This window comes from Macaca thibetana, chromosome 15 (genome assembly GCF_024542745.1).
Source record: "Macaca thibetana thibetana isolate TM-01 chromosome 15, ASM2454274v1, whole genome shotgun sequence".
In the NCBI taxonomy this organism is placed as follows: Eukaryota; Metazoa; Chordata; class Mammalia; order Primates; family Cercopithecidae; genus Macaca; species Macaca thibetana.
Window position 1 is genome coordinate 18,531,786 of NC_065592.1, and position 24,088 is coordinate 18,555,873.

Sequence of the window (24,088 nt, forward strand, 5' to 3'; positions counted from 1 at the left end):
CTATATACCTTGCATATAGCAGTATATATAGTAAACGCCCCCATAAATACACGTTGAATGAATACAGTAAATGCATGCTTCGCACGGTGGCCAGTATACGGTAAGCGTCCAATAAGTGGTAAATGTTGGTTTTAAAAATAGTTTAAAAGTCTCCAAGAGCGACAACCCTAGTTCGCCAAGACGCAGGGGCGCCCCACCAGATTCCACGCAGACCTGCGCAGTAGCTCCCCCGAGAGACGAGGACACGCGACTGCGCTTGCGCATACGCGCTTTCCACCTTCCCTCCGGGCGTGAGCGCCCGCGGGGCGGGCCTCAGCGGCGGCGCGACGAGTCCAGAGGTGAGGGCTGAGGAAGGGGCGTGGCTAACGGGTTGGCCTCGGCCACCCTCTTCCGGGCTCCGCCAGCTGCGCGCGCATCTTCTCCCCCTTCTTTTGTGGTCCGGCCCATTGCGAGGGTGACAGGAAACCCTGTGCAGGGAGCGCCGCCATCTTGGACCAGCCCGAGGAAGATCCTGAGGGAGCCGCAGGAGCAGTCACCGCTGCCACCGCTACTGCCGCTACTGCCGCCGGCGCGTCTGCACCTCTCGGCCTGCCCGCGTACTTGCCGGGGCCTCGGCCGACCGCCCCCGCCCCCTCTCCCGCTGCGTCCGCACTCCTGTTCCTCGTCCTGACGCCCCCCTCCCGCCCGGAAAGCTGCCCAGCCACCAGCAACCCCCCAGGTAACCCGGGCCTTCCGCAGTGTCCGGCCGGCTGATGCCTCCTCGCGCCGGGCTCTTCAGAGGGGCGGGTGTGGCGACGGCGGAGACGGGGCTGCAGGCGGGCGGCGCCCCAGGGGCCAGGCCCCGTCAGGCCGCGGCGATCCCGGGGGTCGGCGGTGAGCGCCGCGGCGCCGGCCTGACAGGACTCCCGGGCGGGGGCGGAGGTGTCCCCTGCGTGGCTCCTGCCTGAGCCTCCTGCCCACCCCTCCCCGCGGGGCGCTCCGAGGCGTGCAGGGAAGGGTGTGTTCCGGCCTCGCCTTCCGCGCGTTCTCGGCTCGGCTGGGCAGGACCGCATCTCTCGCAGGCCCCCCTCTCGCCGCTGTTCTCCGCGGCCGCAGCCCGCCCCCGCAGGGTGTACCCACGCGTGCCGCGCCGCCCTGCAGCCCGCGAGCCCCAGACGTGGCGGTCCCGTCCCGTAGGCCGCGTCTGGCTCTGAGTACAAAGGCAGCTCTTCGCAGCCTCCTCGGCATCTCGGGGCAACTCCGGTGCCCTTGTCGATGTGGGGAGTCTGGCCCTGCAGCCGGGCAAGGGACGGGGTCTGTGCGCCTGTGCTTGCGATGTCCTGGTTTTGGTGCGTTCCTATGAGACGCGTGGACAGCCTCTATGGCCCTGAAGCTACAGAGCATCTAGAAACAATGAAGAGAAAGTTGTGGCATTTCTAGAATCTAAGAGAAGACGACAGAACTGGAGTGTTTTAAGCGTTTTAACTGTGGGCCAGGTACATACTTAGGTGTCTTTGTACGTGTTTATCTTGTCCCGTGTAGCCCTCGGAGGTAAGTTGTCTCCACTTTATAAGTGAGGAAACTGAGGCCTACAGTTGTGATGTATGTCTGGCTGATGATGGTATATTACAAACTGGCTTCGGCTCACACTGTGGCTGGTGGTTTTTGTACTACACTCAAAAATTAGGCTACGGTTACAGGCATGACCATTTATAATGTAGTTACAACTTAATTCCTTTTTCACTGTGTTCGCATTGGATGACAGCTGATTACCCCTTTATGACTTAAAGTCCATAAAGTCAGCCACTACACTGGCAAATCCTCATGCTCACAGACCCCAAAGGAGAGATGCCAGGATTTCAATTTCGTGTATGAAGAAACGGGTTCCGAGAGGACAGGTGCCTTCCTGGTGACCCCACAGCAAGTGTCAGAGCCCAGATTTGAACTCTTGCAAAGTTTACTGCTCATTTCGTTACTATCCCAACTGCCTTTAAAAAATTCGTATATTTTTCTAAGGTAAATATTGTAGAGGAACCAGCTGTCTTTTATTTAGATTTGATTGTTGAGGATAAATTTGACCTTGCAGTAATCCAGCTCCCACCCCTTTATTCCCCACAAGCCTTTCCAAATTTTTTCTTCCAAGTTCTGTTTAGGCAGTTTTACTTGATCATGCCTAGAGGTATGTCGTGGTTAAGAGTTTTGGAGTCATACTGTCAAGGGTTCCCCCTCCATTACTGCCACTTCCTAGTTAAGTGATCTTAAGCAAGTTACTTAACCTTTCGGACTCAGTGTCCTTATCTATAAAGGGAATAATTGAACCTGCATCTTAGAGTTGTTGCTAGGATTAAATGGGGTTTAAAGAAAGCCCTTAGCACGTTGCTTGGCATATAGTAAATCAGTGCCTGTAACAGTGCTAGGCACATAGTGGGTGTTTAATATCTTTTGAATGAATGAGAGAGGAGCATAACTTTGGAGAGCTACATGTAGAGTTAAACCTGGACCTTAATTCTAGCTCTCCATTTAGTAGTACTATGACCACGGGTAGATCACTTTGGTTTCCTTATTTGTAAAATGAGTTTTTAGGATTAGAGTTTGTTTATAAAGTAGCTGGCATGTGTTAGGCCCTCGATAAATGGCAGTTATTGTAAAGACGTAAAACCTTAGATTATAATAGCTATTTAAAAATTCCTTGAAATTAAAGCTACATTTTAAAAAGTTGTTGCTTTTTTGTATTACAGTTAAACTTTATCATTGTTGCATACTTCAACTTTGCAACAGAATTTGGAGTGTTCATTTTTATCAATGTCAAATATCTTTGCATAGTCACAGTAAGATACTGTGCTAGTGGAGGAAACTTGATTAAGGTAAATAAAATGTTAAAACTCGGGCTATTGAGAGATGTTTCATGTTTTTTTAAAAAAGGCTGAAACATTTTTATGTGGTTAAAAATGCCAGGCATGGCTAAAGACAGCAGTTTACAAATAGAAGAATTAGAGGTACTGTACTTTTAAGAAGCTTCATCTAGACAATTTTAAATATATACAAAATAAAGTAGCATACTGAGCATTCATATACCTATCAGCCAGTGTCAACAGTGATCAGTCTGGCTTCATCTATATACACTTGCCTCCTCCCTGCCAAATTATTTTGAAGCAAATCTCAGACACAGTATCATTAGTAAAATTTTCACTATTAATCCTTTTAACTTTAGCAATAAGTGCAGGGTTTTTTTTTTGGCTTTTTGGGTGTTAAGTGCTTTCTTTCTGTGAACAGAGGTCCAGTATTAGAATACTTTATTTTCTGTATATAGAAGATCATCAAAGTTACTTCTCTTGCCACATTAAGCAATCCAGCTTTTTAAAATCATTATTTATATAAAAGTGACATTAAGTATATTGTCAAAAGTTAAATTTATTTTTTTTAAGTGGGTGGGCTGTTTGTACTATTGTTGAGGAAATTGACCACTCGTTTTTATTAGGTTAGATTATTAGATTAACTACAGAAGTTTTATCCACCTGACTCACAAATCAGGTAGTAGTAGTCCATTTTAGTGGGCCTTTAGAGCAAGTCAGAATGCTTCTGTTCTTGAGTTCCACGAAGGCAGAGACAGTGTTGTCTTTTTTGATCATTGCTATCTTGCCAAAGCCTGGCACAGTGCTTTGTGCTTAGTAGATACTTAACAGATACGTTCATGTTGGAATCACAGAAGCAGTCCATCTCAGCTCTGGTATTTTTAACAAAACATCATGCATGTTAAACAAACAAATAAACAAAACTTATCAATGGAAATAAGGATAAGAATTAAATCACCTGGAATATTTAGTGGGTTGCTTTTCCCTTGTTATGTCTTGGATCAACTATGTAAAAATTATACAGTAACATCGTTGGTTCTAAGGAGTAGAATAGCTATATAACAGGTTTTAAAATCAGAGCAAACAGTAAGTAGTTCAGCTATTTAAAAAAAAAAACCAAAAATATGCCCTCTACTATTGAGTGTTGGTTTTTTTTGTTTTGAGGCCAATCGTATTATTGGCTTCATAAGTTCCCCTTATTATCAGTAAATGTGGAAATAATGTTGGGAATGTTATGAGTGGGAGTTTTGTTTGTTTTTGTTTGGGTATTCTTTAACCTGTATTAAAATTACATAGAAAGTGCTTTTCACGTATTTATTGGTAGAGAAAATTTTATTTTTAATTCATTGTAATAAGTCAGTGCAGGGATCTATAAAGAAAAGTTAATACTTTCTGTCTTCCCTTTTTCTCCTGTCCGTGTATTTTTCACAATTTGATTTGTATTTCATAGTATATGAATATAGGGTTGAGTGTGTGTGTGTGTTTGAAAGTGGGGTATGCTATCGCATAAAACTCTGCAACGTGTTTTTTCACTTAGCAAAATCATGGAGGTATTTCCAGGTTAATGCATATCGATCAAAATGGTTTCTAAACTAGATGGATATTATTTTGTAGTACAGATGTACTTTATTCAGTCATTTCCTTGCTGATAGATTATTTCCAGTTTTTTGCTGTAAAAATGGTACATTAAATGCGCTAATACCTGTAGCCTTATGGACTGAAGCTTTTGTATATGTAGGATACTTCTAAGTGGATATCTGAGCCAAAGGATGATTTGGATTATTGTTAAGATTTTTAAATATACTGATTACTTTCCAAAATGTTGGCACATTTCCACAAGCAGTATGTTTGGTAGTGTATACCTTCACATCTGTACCTACATGTTTCAAAACTAGTCGTTTATATGTCTGTGTAATCTTAGAAAGGTGTCGATTCAGTAAATAGAAACCATGCATTCTATTTTTGTCACAACAATAATTAGTGTTTAATATGTGTTCAGTAACCATTTAGATCTAAATGTACTGACATGAAAATGTGTCTGATTTTGTTGAGTGAAAAAAATATGCAGAATTTTACAAGATGGCATACCCCATTTTAAAATACATTTTTCACCTTAACAGTGGTGAAAATGGTGGTAAAAAATGGTATGTTTTCACGTGGTGAAATGCTATGTTTCCACAATGGCGAAAACTGGTAGTTGCATGTTCAGGAGATGAGGTTGAGAAATCCTTTATTAAAACAATATTAAGCATATTAATATCTTTAAGGAGTCAGTTGAATACATGGCACAATTGTTAAGTGTTTACTGTGCATTTAGTAAATATTTCTCTTGGCAGCAAGGGTAGTTTATAGCTAAATTTTACATGCACTAATATCCTTCCTCTTTCTCTGATTTTTATTTTATCAGTCTACCTGTACATGCCTGAAATAAGCTAATAATAACTTAGGGAAAATCATGGTCTTTGGAATCAGGCCTGGGTTAAATTTCTAGGTCTACCATTTACAAACTTTGTAACACTGGCCAAATGAGTGAATTTTTCCAAACCTCAGTTTCTTTAATTTTTTGCATAGACATAATGATAATGACTCTGCAGAGTTGTGAGAATTAAGTAAGAATTATATAAGACAGTATAGGAAAAAGTAGTGTAGATCATTACATGGTTTACTATCAAGTGTTCTCAAACTTTTTGTAAGTAGATGAATTATAGTATTATAGATTAGTATTACTAGTATTACCATTCATTTATATCTATAAATTCTGACTGCAGTGCATCTTCTGAATGTAATTCATGTATCTTATTCAGAATATTAAATTATAATTAAGCGAGTGAATACTGCAGAGCAACATGGTACATCTCATAACCATGTGGAGGAGGCACGACGGTGGAGAGGGCAGGATGGTGTGGTGGTTAAGAGGGGATCTTTGCAGTCAAAACAGTCCTAGGTTCAGTGCAGACTTGGCTGTGTGACCTGGACGTGTTACCTGCAGAGTCTGTTTCCTCATCTGTAAAATGAGGATAATAATTAACTATGTTATAGAATAGTAGTAAGGATTAAATGAAATTGTATGTAAAATATTTAGCACATTGCCTGTCATATGTCAAGTACCCGATATGTAGTAACTAACAATTGTATTTGTTATTGGTTTGCAAATTGTTGATTATGTGTTAAATGCCTGTTGTGTAAATATGTAGTACTTTTTTCCTTTAAAGGCAATAAAGATCTTTTATTTACATATGAACTTGATTCAAATACTTTTTATAAAATGTGGAATAAAGTGAATTTTAATTGTCCCGGTAGTTGTATACAAGTTATAGAATATTACCGAGATTTAAAAAAAAATTTATGGGGATTGTAATGTTAAGTGGGCTCATGTTTTCAGAGTTTGAACTAGATCAGCCTTTCATGTCCTTTTTTTTAGACTTAAGAGTTCTCTAAGTAAAGCAAAAGCACTGTTAAATAATAGAGGAAGAACTTTTTTCCCCCGTCCAAAGTTAGGTAAAAATGTACCCCTCACCTTAACAATGGTATGTTTCATGTTCAAGAAATGAGACTGAGAAGTCTTTTGTTAAAGCAACATTAAGCGTATTTAGTATTTGAATATAATTCTACTGCAAATACTTTTGACTGAAATGTATTAATATCAGTCAACAATGGGAATATATGTAAACCTAGACAGTATCTTCTTAGAATAAGAAAGGGAAGACCTGTTGTGAGTGTTGATGGCTACAGTGTTAGATGTTTTCTGCCTTTGTTTACTGAAATTAGTAAGTTTGAGTAGTTTTAATTCTGCTTTTATGGTTTTTATTTGTAATTTTTAAAGAAACAAGCAAGAAAAATGTGTGGTGAGGTGAGACAGAGCCCTGGTATTCAATCTGAAATAGTGATCATTTCTTTTATTTGGAAATAGTTTCCACTATATGAATGTTTGTAATTTTAAGATACATTTTCAAAATTAGTTATCTCACATTTAATGAAAGTGTGATAATTAACAAATACACAAACTAGTACAACTAAAATTGGGTCATAATTTTATGATTAGTCTTTAAAGCATTTGAAGTAGAAATTTGGGATTGTTAGAAGTCATAGCTTTAACATAAAATAGAAGGAGCAAAGTATGTACAGCTACAACCTTCAGTTCGAAGAGGGAAAGAAATTAGGAAAAATCAAGGAGAAGAGCACAGGAGAGACAGTAATTTAAAGGTGAGTAAGTGATTACTTTTACTCAGGTTTGAATGGGGAAAGAAGTTAGAAGAATTAAAAATTGATTAGAAAGAAAGAGTCTGGGAAGAATTCAGGTTAAGAAGTTAATAATCTTTAAATATTTTTAATGTAAGAGATTATTTTTTCCCCTTATGTTTGGCATCTAGTTCAGAGATCAGGTAAATAATCCAGGCCAATTTTAGTCCCAGGACCAAGTTCATTCTTAAAAGTTTTGAGTCCCTAGTGCCTGGAAAAGGGAATAAAGTTGTTGTGATGTTCAGAATCAGAGTTAATCTAACTAGAAAAACTCTCTCTGCTGAAAGAACTGGTTATGGGAGTTTTCTGTGATGCAGGAGACTGATTATAAATGTGTTAGAACATGCCAACCTGGAATGGGTAGAAGGGCTTCTACTTTCACTAAATGTAATACAGATAGCTAAGTGAGAAGACTGTAGTGTGTGGAAGTGATTAATACTTTACTGTAATTAACAACTTACTCTTTCCTTATAATAATACACTTGTTTTAAATATATATTCTTTCTACAGGTTAAATGTTATTAATTATATAGAACTTTTGCTTGCAATATGGTATATAGTAAGGTGATAATTTCAGTAAATAAAATTTTCCAGTCATATTAAATGTCTGGCTTGTGTAATGTGACATTGACAGAAACACTAAAAGCCAGGCTTAAAAATACCGTAAGTCAGACTTTTTAAAATGGGGTGAAATCTTAATTTGTATAAGTAATTTTTGTCTTAAGCTGAAAGCTGGTTTGAGAATAAACTTTATTGAAAGTTATTCCCAATTTTATAATTCACCCCCTTGTTTCTCTCTAGGACCTAGCACAATGTCTTACACATTCAGAGCATTCATTTAAATAAATTGGAAAGTTTTTTGTTTTCTTTTCAAGTAGGTGAGAAATTAGAATTCTTTAGGTTAAGTCTATTTGAGGGCAAGAAATGGGCTGTGATCTTTTGAAATATCTTCTAATACACAAGCTTTCAAATTTCACAACCTTAAGTACAATTTTATGACATCATTTATCTCAGTCCCTAGAATAGTAGATGGGAAGCACTTACTATGTTGTTAATCTGGCCGGGTGCAGTGGCTCATGCCTGTACCCCTAGCACTTTGGGAGACTGAGATGGGAGGATCGCTTAAGGCCAGGAGTTCAAGACCCAAGACCAGCCTGGTCAACATAGTGAGATGCTGTGTCTTCAAAAAGTGTGTGTGTGTGTGTGAGAGAGAGAGATAATCTGCAAGTCCTATATTAGGTTGAGCCATATGAAAATGCCAAAATCTAGGAAGAACAGTTTCATGTGATTCAGTTTAGTTCCAACATTGATTTGGAAATCATACCATTGCTCTTTGGATGCTCTGCTGTTGATTTAAAGTAGAGTAAAAAGTTGTTTTGTGTTTATAAATTAAGTGGTTCCTTTGTATACCATTCTGTTTAAAATCAGAGTTCTGAACAAGTAGATCATTAGTAACTTACTTGATCAGTTAACAGGGAAGGGGACTTTAAAGGGAGCGGAGGCTATTTATAGTGATGTTTAACTTAAATTTATAAAGATTTTTTTGTTTGAAAGTTTTCAGAGTAATACTTCTTACTGGATATTTTCTTCTTTTTTAAATTATACTTTAAGTTCTAGTGGATATTTTCTTAAATGAAATATTGGTATAACTGGTTTCTCATATTTCTGTGGATAACACATGAGAATGTGTAAGCATCATTCATCCAAGAGAATTTGTGTATTTGATCAATTTGTGAAATGCAGTTTTATTCTGACTTACTGTAACTGACATTTGTTTGTATTCAGTGTCCTTTTCTACCTTTAAAGGATAGCAGTGATCTGTTTGAATTACTTGTATATGCTTTCCTTCTGAAGTAACAGAGATTTCTTTGTTTTTAGTGCCACCATGGCAACTGCACCATACAACTACTCTTACATCTTTAAATATATTATTATTGGTAAGTTTATTTAACTTACACTCTTGTTCCCAAAAGGTTAACTTACAAAATATTTATATGCTAATACTTAAACAATACCGCTTCAGGAGTGACTGATTTTCTTACTGTAAAACTAAAGCTCCTTTTATGAGATTCATTTTTTGCATTAGCAGTGCAGCTTTTGCATTGTGGCTCTGGATATTTCTGTGGTACAGTGCTGGTGGGTACCTTGTGAAGTGATGTTCGTTGTTCTTGAGGGCTGCTTGAAAGCTTGTTGATGCTAGGAAGTATCAGTGTTTCAAGGAGTGCAGAAACATTCCTAAAATACTGTGAAAGCGCTCAGATCCCCCTGGGTTTCCATTATAAGGAAAAAGTGATAGAGAATATTGTTTGATTCCAAATCAATTGTGTAATATACATAAAAAACAGTATTTTTCTTAATTGGTGTTTTTTTCTTAAGTTTCAAGAAGGTTTTGCTCAAATTAAGTCTTAATGCTATTTATCCAAACATAAAACTACATTTGAAAGTACAAGTTTTTCAATGAATTGTTCACATTAGAACAGTTTGCTTTCATGTTGAACTTAATGCGTCCTTTTTAATGTTTCCTTCATCAAGGGTTAACATTGCTATAGTACAGTAAGAGATGACATCTTTTCTCCTGGGGTTTTCATGTAATGCAAATTCTTTTCTTTCATAGAATAATACAAGAAGTATAAGACAGGGACCTAGTGAATCAAGCTTCCAGAACTCAGTTTGTTATTTCTGCTTGTTACATGCTACCCCATTTGTCACTTTTTGAAATCTTTTGCTTCTATGCATGAGTTAAAGGAAACAACAACAACAATAACAACAAAAACCATAAAATTTTGAAACAGCTCAAAGTAAAAAAATTCCATTAAAAAATCATTTCCCAGCTGGTGGCTATTTATTAACAGTAATAATTTACAGCCAAATTCTGTCAGTGCTAAAGATTGGGAATAATATTCCATTTGTGTCTCACAGTGAAAACTTTCAAATCATTGTAAAGTAGGAAAATAAAAATTTGTGAAGTGTCCCAGAAACTTATGATATGTTATATGGTAAGGAATATAGCAGTCATTGCATAAAATTGAGAAATGTAATTGCCACCTGAAACTTCTTTTTTTTAAAACAGGGGACATGGGAGTAGGAAAATCTTGCTTGCTTCATCAATTTACAGAAAAAAAATGTAAGTTTAATACATGAGGTAAACATTAATAGTTTTCTTTATTGTCATGTTTCTACTTTTTAAAAAGTGTCATTTTCAGTGTACTTCATGCATTTAAATATAACCTTTCACTATATTTGTACTTTTTTTTAAATGGGTACAGATAAAATGAAATATACCAGCATATTTTAGTGTTGATTTTTATACACATTATATATATATAATCTGATTCGCTTGTTTTGATTTCTTGATGTTAAAATAATTTTTAAAAATACATACAATAATGTCAAACTTAATCTTTTTATTCTCTGACTTTCTGTTAAGGAATTGATTATCTTAGGAGGAGAAATTTGCTGCTTGTATCATTTGTTAAATAACAGATTTGGAATACTTAAAATGGAATTCTTTCTACGCTTTTTTGGGTGATAGAAGGGACCAATTTGTTGTAACTGATATGCTAAATATAGTTGAAAGTGTTTCTGTATAGTTGAAATTATTTCTTTGACATTTTTGTGCTGCTTACTACAGAAGTTTGATGTAACATTTTATGAAGTGCCCAGCAGTCTATGTCCTTATACTGGAGAATGGTGGGTTTAGGTTTTAAGTGGCCTCATTATAAGGAAAGGACTAATAAATTTGTTCATTGGCTTAGACATATATAACTTGTCATTGTATAAAAAGAAGTATATATTAGCCAGGTGTGGTGGCTCATGCCTGTATCCCAGTAGTGCTTTGGGAGACTTATGTGGGAGGCTTGCTTGAGCCCAGAAGTTTGAGGTTACAGTGAGCTATGCTTGTGCTACTGTACTCCAACATGAGTGACAGAGCAAGACCCTATCTCTAAAATATATGTGCATATATATATATATATAAAAAACACATGCTGATTTTCTTTGAGACACTGATATTTTCTGGGATAAGAATCTGTTTGACTAACAACTCCTAGGGTCCCAAGACCATTGATTGATCTGTTATAGATAATGATTGTAAGAAGGCTAAATGGTATAATGTTGATACTGTGAAGAATTAATTAAAATCCTTATTTTTACTTAACAGATTATTTTAGTCGAGGGGTCAGCAAACTGGCCAGTGGGGCAAATCCAGTCACTGCCTGTTTTTGTGAATAAAATTTATTGGAATACAACCATGCCTGTTTTACCTATTGTCTCTGGCTGCTTTTTTGCCTCGGTGACAGAGTTGAGTAGTTTTGATAAAGACCTTTTGACTTGCAAAACTTAAAATATTTTCTGCTTGGTCCTTTCTAGAAGTTTGCTGATCCCGATTCTAGTACAGTCACATTTCCCTGACTTCTTACTTCTGGGTATTTGTAAATTTTTTTTCCAGTGGTAGCTTTAGTCTATTTATAGCCTGTAAGTATTAGTAAGCCATTTGTTTATTTAGTGGATTTTCCCCCCTAGGCTTAATTTGAAGTTTTCTGAAAATTGGGCTATTACTTTTTTTCCTCCTTAACAGTTATGGCTGATTGTCCTCACACAATTGGTGTTGAATTTGGTACAAGAATAATCGAAGTTAGTGGCCAAAAAATAAAACTGCAGATTTGGGATACGGCAGGACAGGAGCGATTTAGGGCTGTTACACGGAGCTACTACAGAGGAGCTGCAGGAGCTCTTATGGTCTATGATATCACTAGGTAAGAGATAATTTTTTCAACCTTCATACGGGGAAAATAAATCTTCTTTGGGCATTTAAAAAAAAATTGACTTAGGCATTTTTTAAAATTTGTAATTTTATGACTGTAATTGAACTTACTTGTTTTTTATGGTTTCTTAAGTTGCCATGTAAAATTTGATATAACACATTGATATTTTCTGAAAGTTTTTATGACTAAAGAAAAATTTAGGGAGATATCGGGTGAAGCTAATAGAAGAATACAGTTCTGAAAAGCAACTTCAGTTGAATGATTTGAGGAGAAATAATATTTTATATAAAATGTTCTTTTAAGTAGAAAGCAAACAACTCACTCTTGGGACTTACTCTATTTAGTCTCTAGTGTTAAAGTTTACACCTCTCAAAATAAGGCCAAGCAAAGAGTTTTGCTAATCCAGCATGGGGGATTATAAAAAATTTTATGCTTGCATCTGACGGTGTTTATTCATTTACTTTTTTTTCTCTTAAAATGGATAGAAATGACTTCAAATACTACATGCAGTAGGTTTAAATTTATTTCAACATGACTGTTTCTGGAATTCCAAAGCACTTGATGTAAAGTGATAAAACTACTGTACGTAAAGGTTTGACTTTGGAGAACATGGAAAACTGTGCCACTTGATTAGACCCTGCACTGTTTGTCTACTGTAAGTTAGAAAATGAACTGGATCACCTTTCATGTTGATGTAAAGCGCCAGTCAATAGCAATGTGACTCTGTTTCTTGAGGGTAAAGATGGGTGAGTGGGACCAAGTGATAAGTAGATTTTAAAGCATATTTCCTTTTGGAAAATGCTTTATACGGTTTCCTCTTGATGTGTCATAATGCTCATTAGCATATTAAGACTCCGGAAAGTTCTGCAGTAAGAAATTCTTTGCTGTATGACTTCATTTAATTTGGTGTTTCTTAAGCTTATTTTATTGAGGAGCACACTTTGGGAAATGCTGCCTTAGAATAAAGATATTGACTAGTTATAATTATAGTGCCTAAAGTTTCAGTAAATTCTAGAATTGGGTGGCCTCAGAGCAAAACAGAGGGAAACAAGCCTTAATGCTCTTCCTTATAGCCAGGCAATCAGTGATATGATCAAGAGTATTATGGGAAGGCTATTAATAAACCTGGCCGCCTACACAGAACTGTCTAATTTTATGAGGAGTGCATTTCTGAAGACTTCACATAATTAAAAACTCAATAAAATTTAAATATGGTGATGTGTGCTAAGAATATTGTTTTTGCTTTTAAGCATATCTTTTAAGCATAGTTAATACTTTTGGTAAAATCTGTGTCTATTCAAGTCATCAAAAAAAGTACTTCAACTGGGAACAACCAGAATATGCATCAACTGATGAATGGATAAACACTATGTGGTATATCCATACAATGAAATGTTACTCAGCTATGAGGAAGAAGGAAGGACTGATACATGCCACAACATAGATGAAACTTGAAAACATCATGCTAAGTGGAAGAAACCAGACACTAAGAGATACATATTGTATGATTTCACTTGTGAAATATCCAAAATTTATATTCTGGTAAATTTATAGAGAAAGAAAGTGGATTGGCCGGGCGCGGTGGCTCAAGCCTGTAATCCCAGCACTTTGGGAGGCCGAGGCGGGCGGATCACAAGGTCAGGAGATCGAGACCACAGTGAAACCCCGTCTCTACTAAAAATACAAAAAATTAGCCGGGCGCGGTGGCGGGCGCCTGTAGTCCTAGCTACTCAGGAGGCTGAGGCAGGAGAATGGCGTGAACCCAGGAGGCGGAGCTTGCAGTGAGCCGAGATCACGCCACTGCACTCCAGCCTGGGCAACAGCGTGAGACTCCGTCTCAAAAAAAAAAAAAAAAAAAAAAAAAAAAAGAAAGTGGATTGCCAGAGGATGGGGAATGAGTGACTTCTAAGTGGGTTCAGAGTTTCTCTTTGGGGTGATGAAAATGTTCTAGAATTAGATAGTGGTGATCAGTGCGCAACTTTGTAACTACCCTTAAAACAACTAAATTACGTACTTTAAAAGGATAAGCTTTATGATATGTTCATTATATTGTAATAAAAACTGTTACTGGAAAAGAGTACCCCAGGCTTTAGTCAGGTGCTAAAGTGATACTTTATAGTGACTTTGATGTTGCAGTCATGACACCAATTTATTTCTGTTATTCTTTGACATTTTACAAACATAAAAGTTCCTTTTTATTTTTGTCATTAACTCTTGTTGTTACAGGGTGCTTTTCTAAATTGACAGCGTAGCCTATTGTGACAGTTGTTTTGCCATAACATTTTGACATATCTAGCATTTTAGCACTTTTTTAGCACTAGTACCACCAATTAATATTTGAATAATATTTATTTATGGATTTAAAATTATAATGATAGTGAATTTTAAATTAATAACAATTACCAGAATCCTTGGCAGAAGTTATGGTACATGTAAGTAATATGGTTTATATGATTTTGGTACTAAGCTTTTCTGTGTACCTCACTCTGCCTGCCAGCTTTGAAATTTTAAAATTCATCAAAATCAGTAGAAATGTTTGGACTTGTTTAAGGTTTATGCATGAGGTAGTAAAACGTACCTGTTGTGTAAAGTCAAGGTATGCCAATAATACAAATATCAAACACAGATAAGGCTTGTGCTTTTTAAAAATGACATTTTATCATTGTTTACTTAGAAAATTCTAAAACATTGGGGGGAAAGGAGCTATTTTGATATATATGACTTTTTTGTCATCTAAGTGATGATTCATGAGTAATATGATTAGCACAATAAAAATCTGAGTAAGGAGTTCTCAGTTCTCATTGGGAAAGAACTATATACTTTGAATAACAAATTATCTGTGAAAACTGGCAGCTAGAGATCATGGAATATATTCACAGGACTAAACTAGAAACACTTGAAGGACGTGTGGTATTTGTAAAAGAGTTCTAGGCCTGATTTTGACACCAGTTAAGTCTTTATGGGCTTCCGTTTCCTCACATGTTAAACGAGTAAGATAGACTTATATTCTGTGAGTCTATAAATCAGAAACATTTTTAACCTCAAAAATTTTATTATCTTTGACCCCTTTGGTAGGTTCTACTGTGTATAATATTACAAATATTTGGGTTTGTTTACCATCTTAGAGCTTACTTGGCTAGTGCAAATGAACCTATGAGTTTTTAAACTCTTGCTTGGAGAAAGTAGAAAAATAGGACAGTTAAAGAATACCAGAATGATTTAGCTACCTGGTAAGAGTACAAAGTTAGGATGAACTTTTTCACTGATATCTGGGGACTTGAATTCTTGTCAATGTATAAATGTCTTCAAAGTCAATTTTATGCTGTTATGGTTAGCTTGCTCTTTAAATTATTAAGGAAAGGTGAATTGTATGCCAGCTTACAATAGTGTGACTTGGTTTTTAATGAAACTAAAATTTAAAGACAAGCCAAAGTGTCTTCCATTAAATGTGTCATGGTTAGGCATTTTGATACAACTTTGTCTCTGCTTTGTGATTGAAAATCTGTATGATTTCAAAGTAATTTGAGTTTTGACTCCACATTGGCATTTCCATCAATTTACTGTGTTGTTCCTTGCTTGCTTATTGGTCTGTTTACAGTCTGCGTTTAGGAGTAAATAGTTGACTCCTGACCTGTAATTATCAAAGTTGTTGGATATTGAGTTATTTATTTAAAAATAATACGTTTGGCTAGATTTTTGAAAAGTATGCAGTTGTATTTCACAACTACTGTTCTGAGTAACTGGTCAAAGCAAAATTATTTTAGGATATATTGATTAAAGTATATATTTTAAATATTTGTTGAATTTTTTTTCTATAATTATGTGGCAGTCACAAATTTAAACTTTTATTTTTGCAGAAGAAGTACATATAACCATTTAAGCAGCTGGTTGACAGATGCAAGGAATCTCACCAATCCAAATACTGTAAGTTAAATGGCATCTTATTACACAGAAAATGTAAGAACTAAGCTATCCCAAAAAGGGAAGCCATTTACTGGTGAGATTTTTGTCTTCAATTAGTCGAAGAAAATGTAACAGTTATTTTTCAGTTCTAATTAAACCTGGTTTTGCATTTTATTATACCTAGGTTTTTTGTTCATGTTTGTCGTTACAATTATGAATGTAGTGGTGATCTAATGTGAAGACTGAAATCTGAAATTATGATGTTAAAAGGGATCTGCATTAATTTCATAAAACTTCAGCATTGGAGGAAACTGGGCAAAATGTAGAAGAGATCTTTCTTTACGACTTCTTACAACTGCATGTGAATCTGCGTTACCTCAATAAAAATTTCAACTAGAGGAGGAGAATTAAGAATGAAAATTTCAGTCAAAAATAAAAAGGATTCTATATATGTTAAAACATTAGCCTCTTAACCAGACTGAGATTATATTTATTGAGATTTTTAAAGGCCAGTCACCATGCTAGACTCTGCAGTATACAAAGATAAACATGGATCCTTGGTCCCGAAGAGCTTATAGTCTAGCAGGGAGAGAACTAGCAGGTATGCAGGTAACTGTGCTGCAAAGTAGATTGAAGCATGAATTAGAAATAGAGGGACTAGCACAGTTCTGGGGAGCCTAGGATGATCAGTGCTGTCTGGAGAGAAAGCAGCTTTACAGAGGAATGGTGTTTGAGGGGTGAGTAAAGTTTTCAGTAGATACTGTTGAGGGTATGCCAGGAACAATGTGAGGAAAGACGCACTGAGCTGTGACTGAGTTTCTCAGGAGCAAGGCTCGTGTCTCTCTTGGCTTTCCCCAACACTTGGTAGAGGCCTGCTTCAAGAACTATGTCGTCAGTGGTAAGATTAGCATTTATCAGGAAACGGTGGTTTAATCATACTGAGAGTCAGTTAACATTGTTCGCCTATCATGCTAGGGACTGTGCCTGAAACTTTCATTTCCATTATCACATTAAACCCAAGGTTTACATACACACCTATAGAAGGGTGTTCATAGCAGCTTTATTTGCAGTAGCCCAAAACTGGAAACCTAGGTGTTTCCCAGCCTGGTCATTGACAGGTGAATGGTTAAATAGTTCAGAACATCTCTATAGTGGAATACTACTAAGCTGTACATAGGAATGAATTCTTTATATATGCAGCAATTGAGCTGGGTCTCAAGGGCATCATGCCCAGTAAAAAAGCCAGTCTCAGAAGTTTATATACTGTATAATTTCATTTAGAAAACATTCTCAAAATGACAAAATTGTAGAGATGGAGAATAGTGATTGCCAGGGGTTAGCAAAGGGAGTGGAGGGTGGTAATGATGTGACGACATAGAGGGCAGCACAGAAGCAGTTTCTTTGTAGTGATGGAACAGTTCTGTATCCTGATAGTGATGATTGAGATCTGTACCTGAGATAAAATTATATAGAACTACCCGTGCACGAATGTACATGTGCCTGAGAATGTGTAAAAACTGAAATCTGAATAAGGGCTGGGGATTGTACCAATGTCAGTTTCCTGGTTTTGAGAGTGTATTATAGTTACATAACATCCTACCATTAGGGAAGTTTGGTGAAGGGTACACAGGACCTCACTGTTATTTTTTGTAAGCCTCTGTGAGTCTATAGCTATTTTCAAGTAAAATATTAAAAACAAAACTCATTGTAGAAGGCCCATGGAGGAGTATAATAAAATTAACCTTCCCGTCCTGTGTCCTTCCTGCCTCATTTATGTGCTTTGAAATAGAACCAGATCAGGAGAAAAAAAAGGTCTTAAGTTTTTCTTAAGTGCTCCATTTTCTATAAAATTGCCCTTGATTTCTGTGTAGAAGTTGTGTTCTCTACCATTTTGTTGTGGGCATGTTTTGTATCTCTGTAATTAGCATGCCACTTTACATCTTCCCTTTCAGGGAGATAAGAAGCCTTATTTGGAGATTCAGAGAGAATCAGGAGCAGGACAGTATTTCTTGTTTTGAGTACCTATCTTATAATGAGTACCCTGTGCTCGTCATTGTGGCTTTACCAGACTTGTTTTATAAATTGATTTCAAGTATCATTATTTTATTCTTTTAAAAGACTAATGGATAGTGTATGACAGTTTCCTCCCCATCACAGTGGGCACTTTGTCCACACTGTTTAAAGAATGCTCACTTTTGTTGTACACTTAACTGTCCTTGCATAAGGTTTACATTCAGATCAAAATGATGATTTGGTTTATGGACACACATTTTTGAAAGTGGAAGAGCCAGGAGCTGTAATTTCACATGAAAAAAAAATTAATGGCTGAAGTGCTTTTTAGTTGAAACCATCCATTCCTAAAGTGTTCATATCTAGATTACCATATCTGTTTGGAAGGGGGAAGAAGGGAGGGATTTTACCAACTGGTGTCAAATAAGCTCATAAATGTACAAAGACAGTTTATCCATAACCCGCCCTTGCCACCCCAGATAAAGGCCAAAGCCCTTTGCTATTCCCCAAGGGTACGTATTTTCTTCTTACAACTTTGCAGAGCTGCCTTTAACTTTGGCCTAACTTCATATGAGTGGTTCCAAGGTGGGTGCTATTTTTGCCTTGGATTTGAACTTACTGCATACGTGCCCCAAACCCCTACTCCCAGCTTCCCCTTGTGTATACACATAGACGTCTCTTATCAGTTACTGTTAACTATAAACTCAGTCCTATCTAGGGATAATGTGGGGTAGGATAGTATTTGTCTCAAGATCACAGTTTGGGTTTCTACCTGAGATCTAATGTCCTCCTACCACTGATTCACTGAGTGACCTTCAGCAAGTCCTTTTGCCTTGAGCTTTAATTTCCTTACTGGTAGCCTAAAGGATTGTACCTAGTGGCTTTCAAACTTTTTGAGGATCTCAGAACTGTTTGAAAATCTGATGGAAGCCATGAACCTGCTCCTTTAGGACATGCCCACAATTACAGTATTTACGTATTTCAGGGTATTTGCAGATCCCCTGGAGCTTGTCCATGAACCCTTAGTAATCTTACTAGATATATCATAATCTTTGGACTAGATCAGGTGTACCTAGTGGCTTTCAAACTTTTTGAGGATCTCAGAACTGTTTGAAAATCTGATGGAAGCCATGAACCTGCTCCTCTAGGACATGCCCACAATTACAGTATTTACAGTATTTCAGGGTATTTGCAGATCCCCTGGAGCTTGTCCATGAACCCTTAGTAATCTTACTCAGATATATCATAATCTTTGGACTAGACCAGGTGTCACCAAAGTATGTATGGCCTACGGGCCACATTCAGCCCACAGCCTGTTTCTGACTGGCTTGTGAACTAAAGATGGTTTTTAGATTTTTAAAGAGTTGTTAAAAACAACAACAAAAAAATAACCCAGCAAAGAACATGTAACAGAGACCATATGAGGCCCACAAACCTGAAGAATATACTATTTATTCTTTACAGAAAGTTTGTCAACCCCTGGCCTAGATCATTGCTAAGGTCCTTTGTAGTAATGACTTCATGAATCTGTAGCTCTGTCTAGTGGATAATTGCTAGTACTTGGTTTTCTTTTTAGGCCCAGTTATTTTTTCTATACAGATTTTTGGATTTCAGAATTTGCATGGTTGGTTTAAATTACTGCTTTTGTTATAAGTGTCTTTCTTTTGATCACAAATTAGGTAATAATTCTCATAGGAAATAAAGCGGATTTGGAGGCACAGAGAGATGTTACATATGAAGAAGCCAAACAGTTTGCTGAAGAAAACGGTGGGTTTCTTTAAGACTTAATGGTCACAATTGGGAGAATTATTAAGGAAAGGTGGGATTTTGATACTGCAGATTGACAGTTTTTTGTTGTTTTTTAATGCAGACTCAGAAATCTCAAGAATGAGGAAGTAACAAAATGTGTTTCTATTTCTGTGAGATTTATGTTGCAGCAGTACAGTTATTTAGTGACAAATATAAAGATGCTCTCCACCTCAGACTTACATACTTTTTCATAAAATACTATGGGAGGAGTACTAAAAACTGATGGGAAACTTTTTCAGATGTTACTAAAGAAATGCACTTGTGGGTCAAGCACAGTGGCTCACTCCTGTAATCCCAGCACTTTGGGAGGCCAAGGCAGGTGGATCATGAGGTCAGGAGATTGAGACCATGCTGGCTAACACAGTGAAACTCCGTCTCTGCTAAAAATACAAAAAAAATTAGCTGGGTGTGGTGGCGGGCACCTGTAGTCCCAGCTACTTGGGAGGCTGAGGCAGGAGAATGGGGTGAACCCAGGAGAAGGAGCTTGCAGTGAGCTGATATCGCGCCACTGCACTCCAGCATGGGCGACAGAGCAAGACTCCGTCTCAAAAAAAAAAGGAAATGCACTTGTGAGTTAGTTTGAAGTGTCCTAATTATAGTCTGAATTTTATTTTTAGGCTTATTGTTCCTCGAAGCGAGTGCAAAAACGTAAGTATGACCAAAATATAGATATTTCAATTATATTCAAGTTTCTCAAAGTAGAATCATATATATGAAAAGTATATAATGTATATACACATATAAAGTACTATATATAAATGTGTAATGCTTACTGCAGGAAGAACAGCAAACATCTCTCTGCTTCCTTTTTTACATTTCAAAATAACATGAATTTTTGTTACCTAAAAGATTGTACTTTGATTATGCCTGTTGGTAACCCAGGTTAATAAAATGGAACTTTGTTTACATTTCAGAAGTGTTTGACTTTTCACAAATGACAGTGTTTGACTTTTCACAAGTGAGGTTGAGTTTGGCATCTCAGACAAAAGCTTGGTCAATTTAATTTTCTGATCACGTTAAAAAGCATGATTTAAGGGGTAGTGTCTACTTAAGGGGTAGTGTCTACTCAGAAGAGTAGTGAACATTTTCTAATTGTTCTTCCATGTCTGCTTTGAACTGTGTGGCACTCCCATCATTATTCTTCATTTATTAGGTCAAAAATTTCTTGTGGTGAGAGGCTAACCTGTTTTTGTTTAGTCTCAGCTGTGCTGTTAGTCCAAAGAAAACTGAATGGAGGTGTTAACGTGGCTAAGCATGATTATGTCACTATCACCCGATTAAAAACAGCTCAGTTCATGCTTGGCTGAGCAGACCATATTATTCTTGGAATTCTGATTTCAGCATGTTTGGAGAGATTTCATTTCTGTTTGGAGTATCCTCTCTGTTATCACAGAAATGACATATCTCAGTCGTCATGGTGTGTATTAACATACAGTATTTTAATGATTGCATATAACACATGTAGTTGTCCAAATACGATTTGTAGAAAGGGCTTTCGGTACATGTATGTATGTATGCTTTCCACAGAAAATAGTTTTCCGGCCGGGCATGGTGGCTAACACCTGTAATCCCAGCACTTTGGGAAGCCAAGGCAGGCAGATCATGAGGTCAGGCAATCGAGACCATCCTGGCCAACATGGTGAAACCCTGTCTCTACTAAAAATACAAAAATTAGCAGGGCGTGGTGGTGTGCTCCTGTAGTCCCAGCTACTTGGGAGGCTGAAGCAGGAGAATCACTTGAACCCGGCAGGCAGAGGTTGCAGTGAGCTGAAATCACACCACTGCACTCCAGTCTGGTGACACAGACTCTGTCTCAAAAAAAAAAAAAAAAAAAAAAAAAAAAAGAAAAGGAAAAGAAAATAGTTTTCCATGTTCTCTTAGCTCAGTGTTCTGGTAATCTTTTACTAGATGACAATGGTTAAGTTGAAGACATCATGGCAGTTAACTAAAGATTAACAAAAGGTCAGTATATAATGTCTTGTCTTTTGTAGAAAACTGTGGTTCTCCAATAAAGTTATCAATTGCCTCTTAGGGGAGAGAATGTAGAAGATGCCTTCCTTGAGGCTGCCAAGAAAATATATCAGAACATTCAGGATGGAAGCTTGGATCTGAATGCTGCTGAGTCTGGTGTACAACACAAACCTTCAGCCCCGCAGGGAGGCCGGCTAACCAGTGAACCCCAACCCCAGAGAGAAGGCTGTGGCTGCTAGTGACCTCTTTGCCGTGGCCCCTCATTTGACCTTTCACCTCTGTCTGTTGAAAGCAGTACTTTTTACTGCCTCATTGTCTTCTGTACATCTTACTGGGTTTAATTAAAAAAAAAGAAAAAACAAAAATCTGTTGTAAAAACAGTTTAACACAATACTAAACTGCTAAACAACTAGATGTAATCAGGTTATCAAAGGCAAGTAGAGTAATAAATCTCTCCTGCATGGTAAATCTAGACTTTTTTTCCCCCTTGTCCTCGTGATAAGTATGTCACCAATATATGATTTAAACTGAGCACTGATGCTGGACTTCATGATTTTTTACCCTCCCTCTTTGGCAAGGCTTTGTCTCACTGTACGGTTTAATTTGATGATATCTTAAGCCTTTCTACCCATCCTTAACTGTTCAAGTATGTCTGTTGTAACCAGTAAGTTTATTGCTGTGAAATGACTTCTGATGGTAGAGAAGGGGTTCTATAACTGCTTTTGTTTTGTTTTGGATAAATTTCCTGTTGTGTGGGTGGCATTTTTCTTGACGAGGTTTGCTTCTCTCTTAGCCTCGCACAGGGAAAATATCCATTTATCTTATCTCTCGTGCTTAATTAATAGCTTTATCTTTTTTTATACCATTTTATCCTTTTCTCTTTAACAGAAAGTAAATATGTATAAAATTTGAAGGAATCGAACTAACAATACATTCTGTGTATATTATTTTAATGAAGAAAATAAATTGATTACTGGCATTGGAACAGTATAAAATACCAGTTTGTACAGTATGACCTATATGTGACCATGTTACTCCCTTCCATTTCACACAAAGAAATAGACACACTGCAGTTCACAAGTAGTACTGGCTCCACCCCTTGGTGCTGGCAGTGTTTGGGGACATTATGCTGGAAAAAGCTCCTAGCATCAGAGGATTAACACTAGCAGATTCTGTTCCATCTTTGCACTGTTGCTTACCTGCTGATTTTCTTAACTGTTCTTGTGCAATTGACAATGTGCTAACCTGCTTTTCTCTTTTTGTAAACGTTTTTGCATTACAGGCTGCATTCTTGCCTTACTGTATAGGAAAAGAAAAAAGGCTGGGTTTATTATTGCACATTTTAAGCTTTTATACCTTTATCTTCTTGGAATGGTCAGATTCTGAACTGGACAGTCAGAACCACAGGTCTGCTGTTAAGGGATTTTAAATTGTGCATTTTTAACACTACAGTGAAATAAGATATCCCTGTGTTCATAGTATGAGGGGCTGTTTTATGTCATGTTGGCATAAATTGTTTCATAAAAGGGAAAGTGTTTCTAAAGGTGTTTCAGTGCTTGTGCTGATACAAAGTAAGTTATTACTTTGCACTAGGTGGTTTGGCCACTGAATTAATACTGTATAGCAAGAGAAACAATCTTATTTCTTTGTACAACAAACATGTATAAGTTCTTCATTTCTGTTGATTTTTCTTACTGTGTTTGATTCAGTGGCTGGGAATTGAGAGTTTATTTGAAGTAGAATAGGTAACACCTCAGCGCACTATAGAAAATGCACTCAGCTCAACTGCTGTGTTTAAAATACACATTTTAAATCCCTCTTTACAGACACTAACATAAAAGTACATCTTTTTGGGTTGTAAACATGTGGTAGTACCAGAGTATTGTATAGTCAATGTTAAATAAAAGCCAAAACTGGAATGTGCAGAAAATAGGCTTTGGTTAATTTGTGGATTCATTTTTATTTTTGTCTTTAACTTTTTAAAAAATAGGATTTCTGGAGTAGATTGGTATGTTCTGTTAAAGACTTACAGTGATCCATTTTGCTTACACTGTTGCATCACAAGGGATTCACCCAGGGACCATGACCTGCTGGTGTGTGTGTATATTTACAAAAACAAAACAAACAAACCACCCATTGGGATATAAGGTGGCAATCACAAACGAAAGACTGCGGCTTGTTGAGGTGCAATACCCTGACTCCCAAAGTTAGTTACAGTGGGTTTTATTGTTTTTGTGACCGAAGGATTTATTCAGACTGCTGTACTCTTCATTTGATGTAACAAAATGCTATTAATCTAAATATTTGTAAATAAAGTACCTGTATCTAGATTAAATTAAAGTTGGTTGCATTATTTTCTGAACTATAATAGGGTTTATTTTCTTCAGGTGAACAATTTGATGTGTCATCAGTTTTTATTGCAGCACTGTCTGTATTTGTTGTATAAAGAGAGGTCTACATATGTAGCATATAAAACCACATCACTAATAGAGCCACAGTTTTATTCTTGTGTTTGCATCACCCTTGAAATGTTTTCAGTCAACCATTTTCAGTGTAAGATCA

General features: G+C 37.0%; 1 protein-coding gene across 1 annotated transcript; it reads left to right on the top strand.

The window, feature by feature from the left end:
• Positions 1-486: 486 nt before the first annotated feature.
• RAB14 (RAB14, member RAS oncogene family) lies at positions 487-23,866 on the top strand. Its single transcript, XM_050761921.1, has 8 exons — positions 487-718; positions 8,949-9,007; positions 10,141-10,194; positions 11,647-11,824; positions 15,691-15,757; positions 19,426-19,513; positions 20,173-20,203; positions 21,588-23,866. Exons 2-8 carry the CDS (start codon positions 8,956-8,958, stop codon positions 21,763-21,765), a joined length of 648 nt encoding a protein of 215 aa, XP_050617878.1. The 5' UTR covers positions 487-718; positions 8,949-8,955; the 3' UTR covers positions 21,766-23,866.
• Positions 23,867-24,088: the final 222 nt, after the last annotated feature.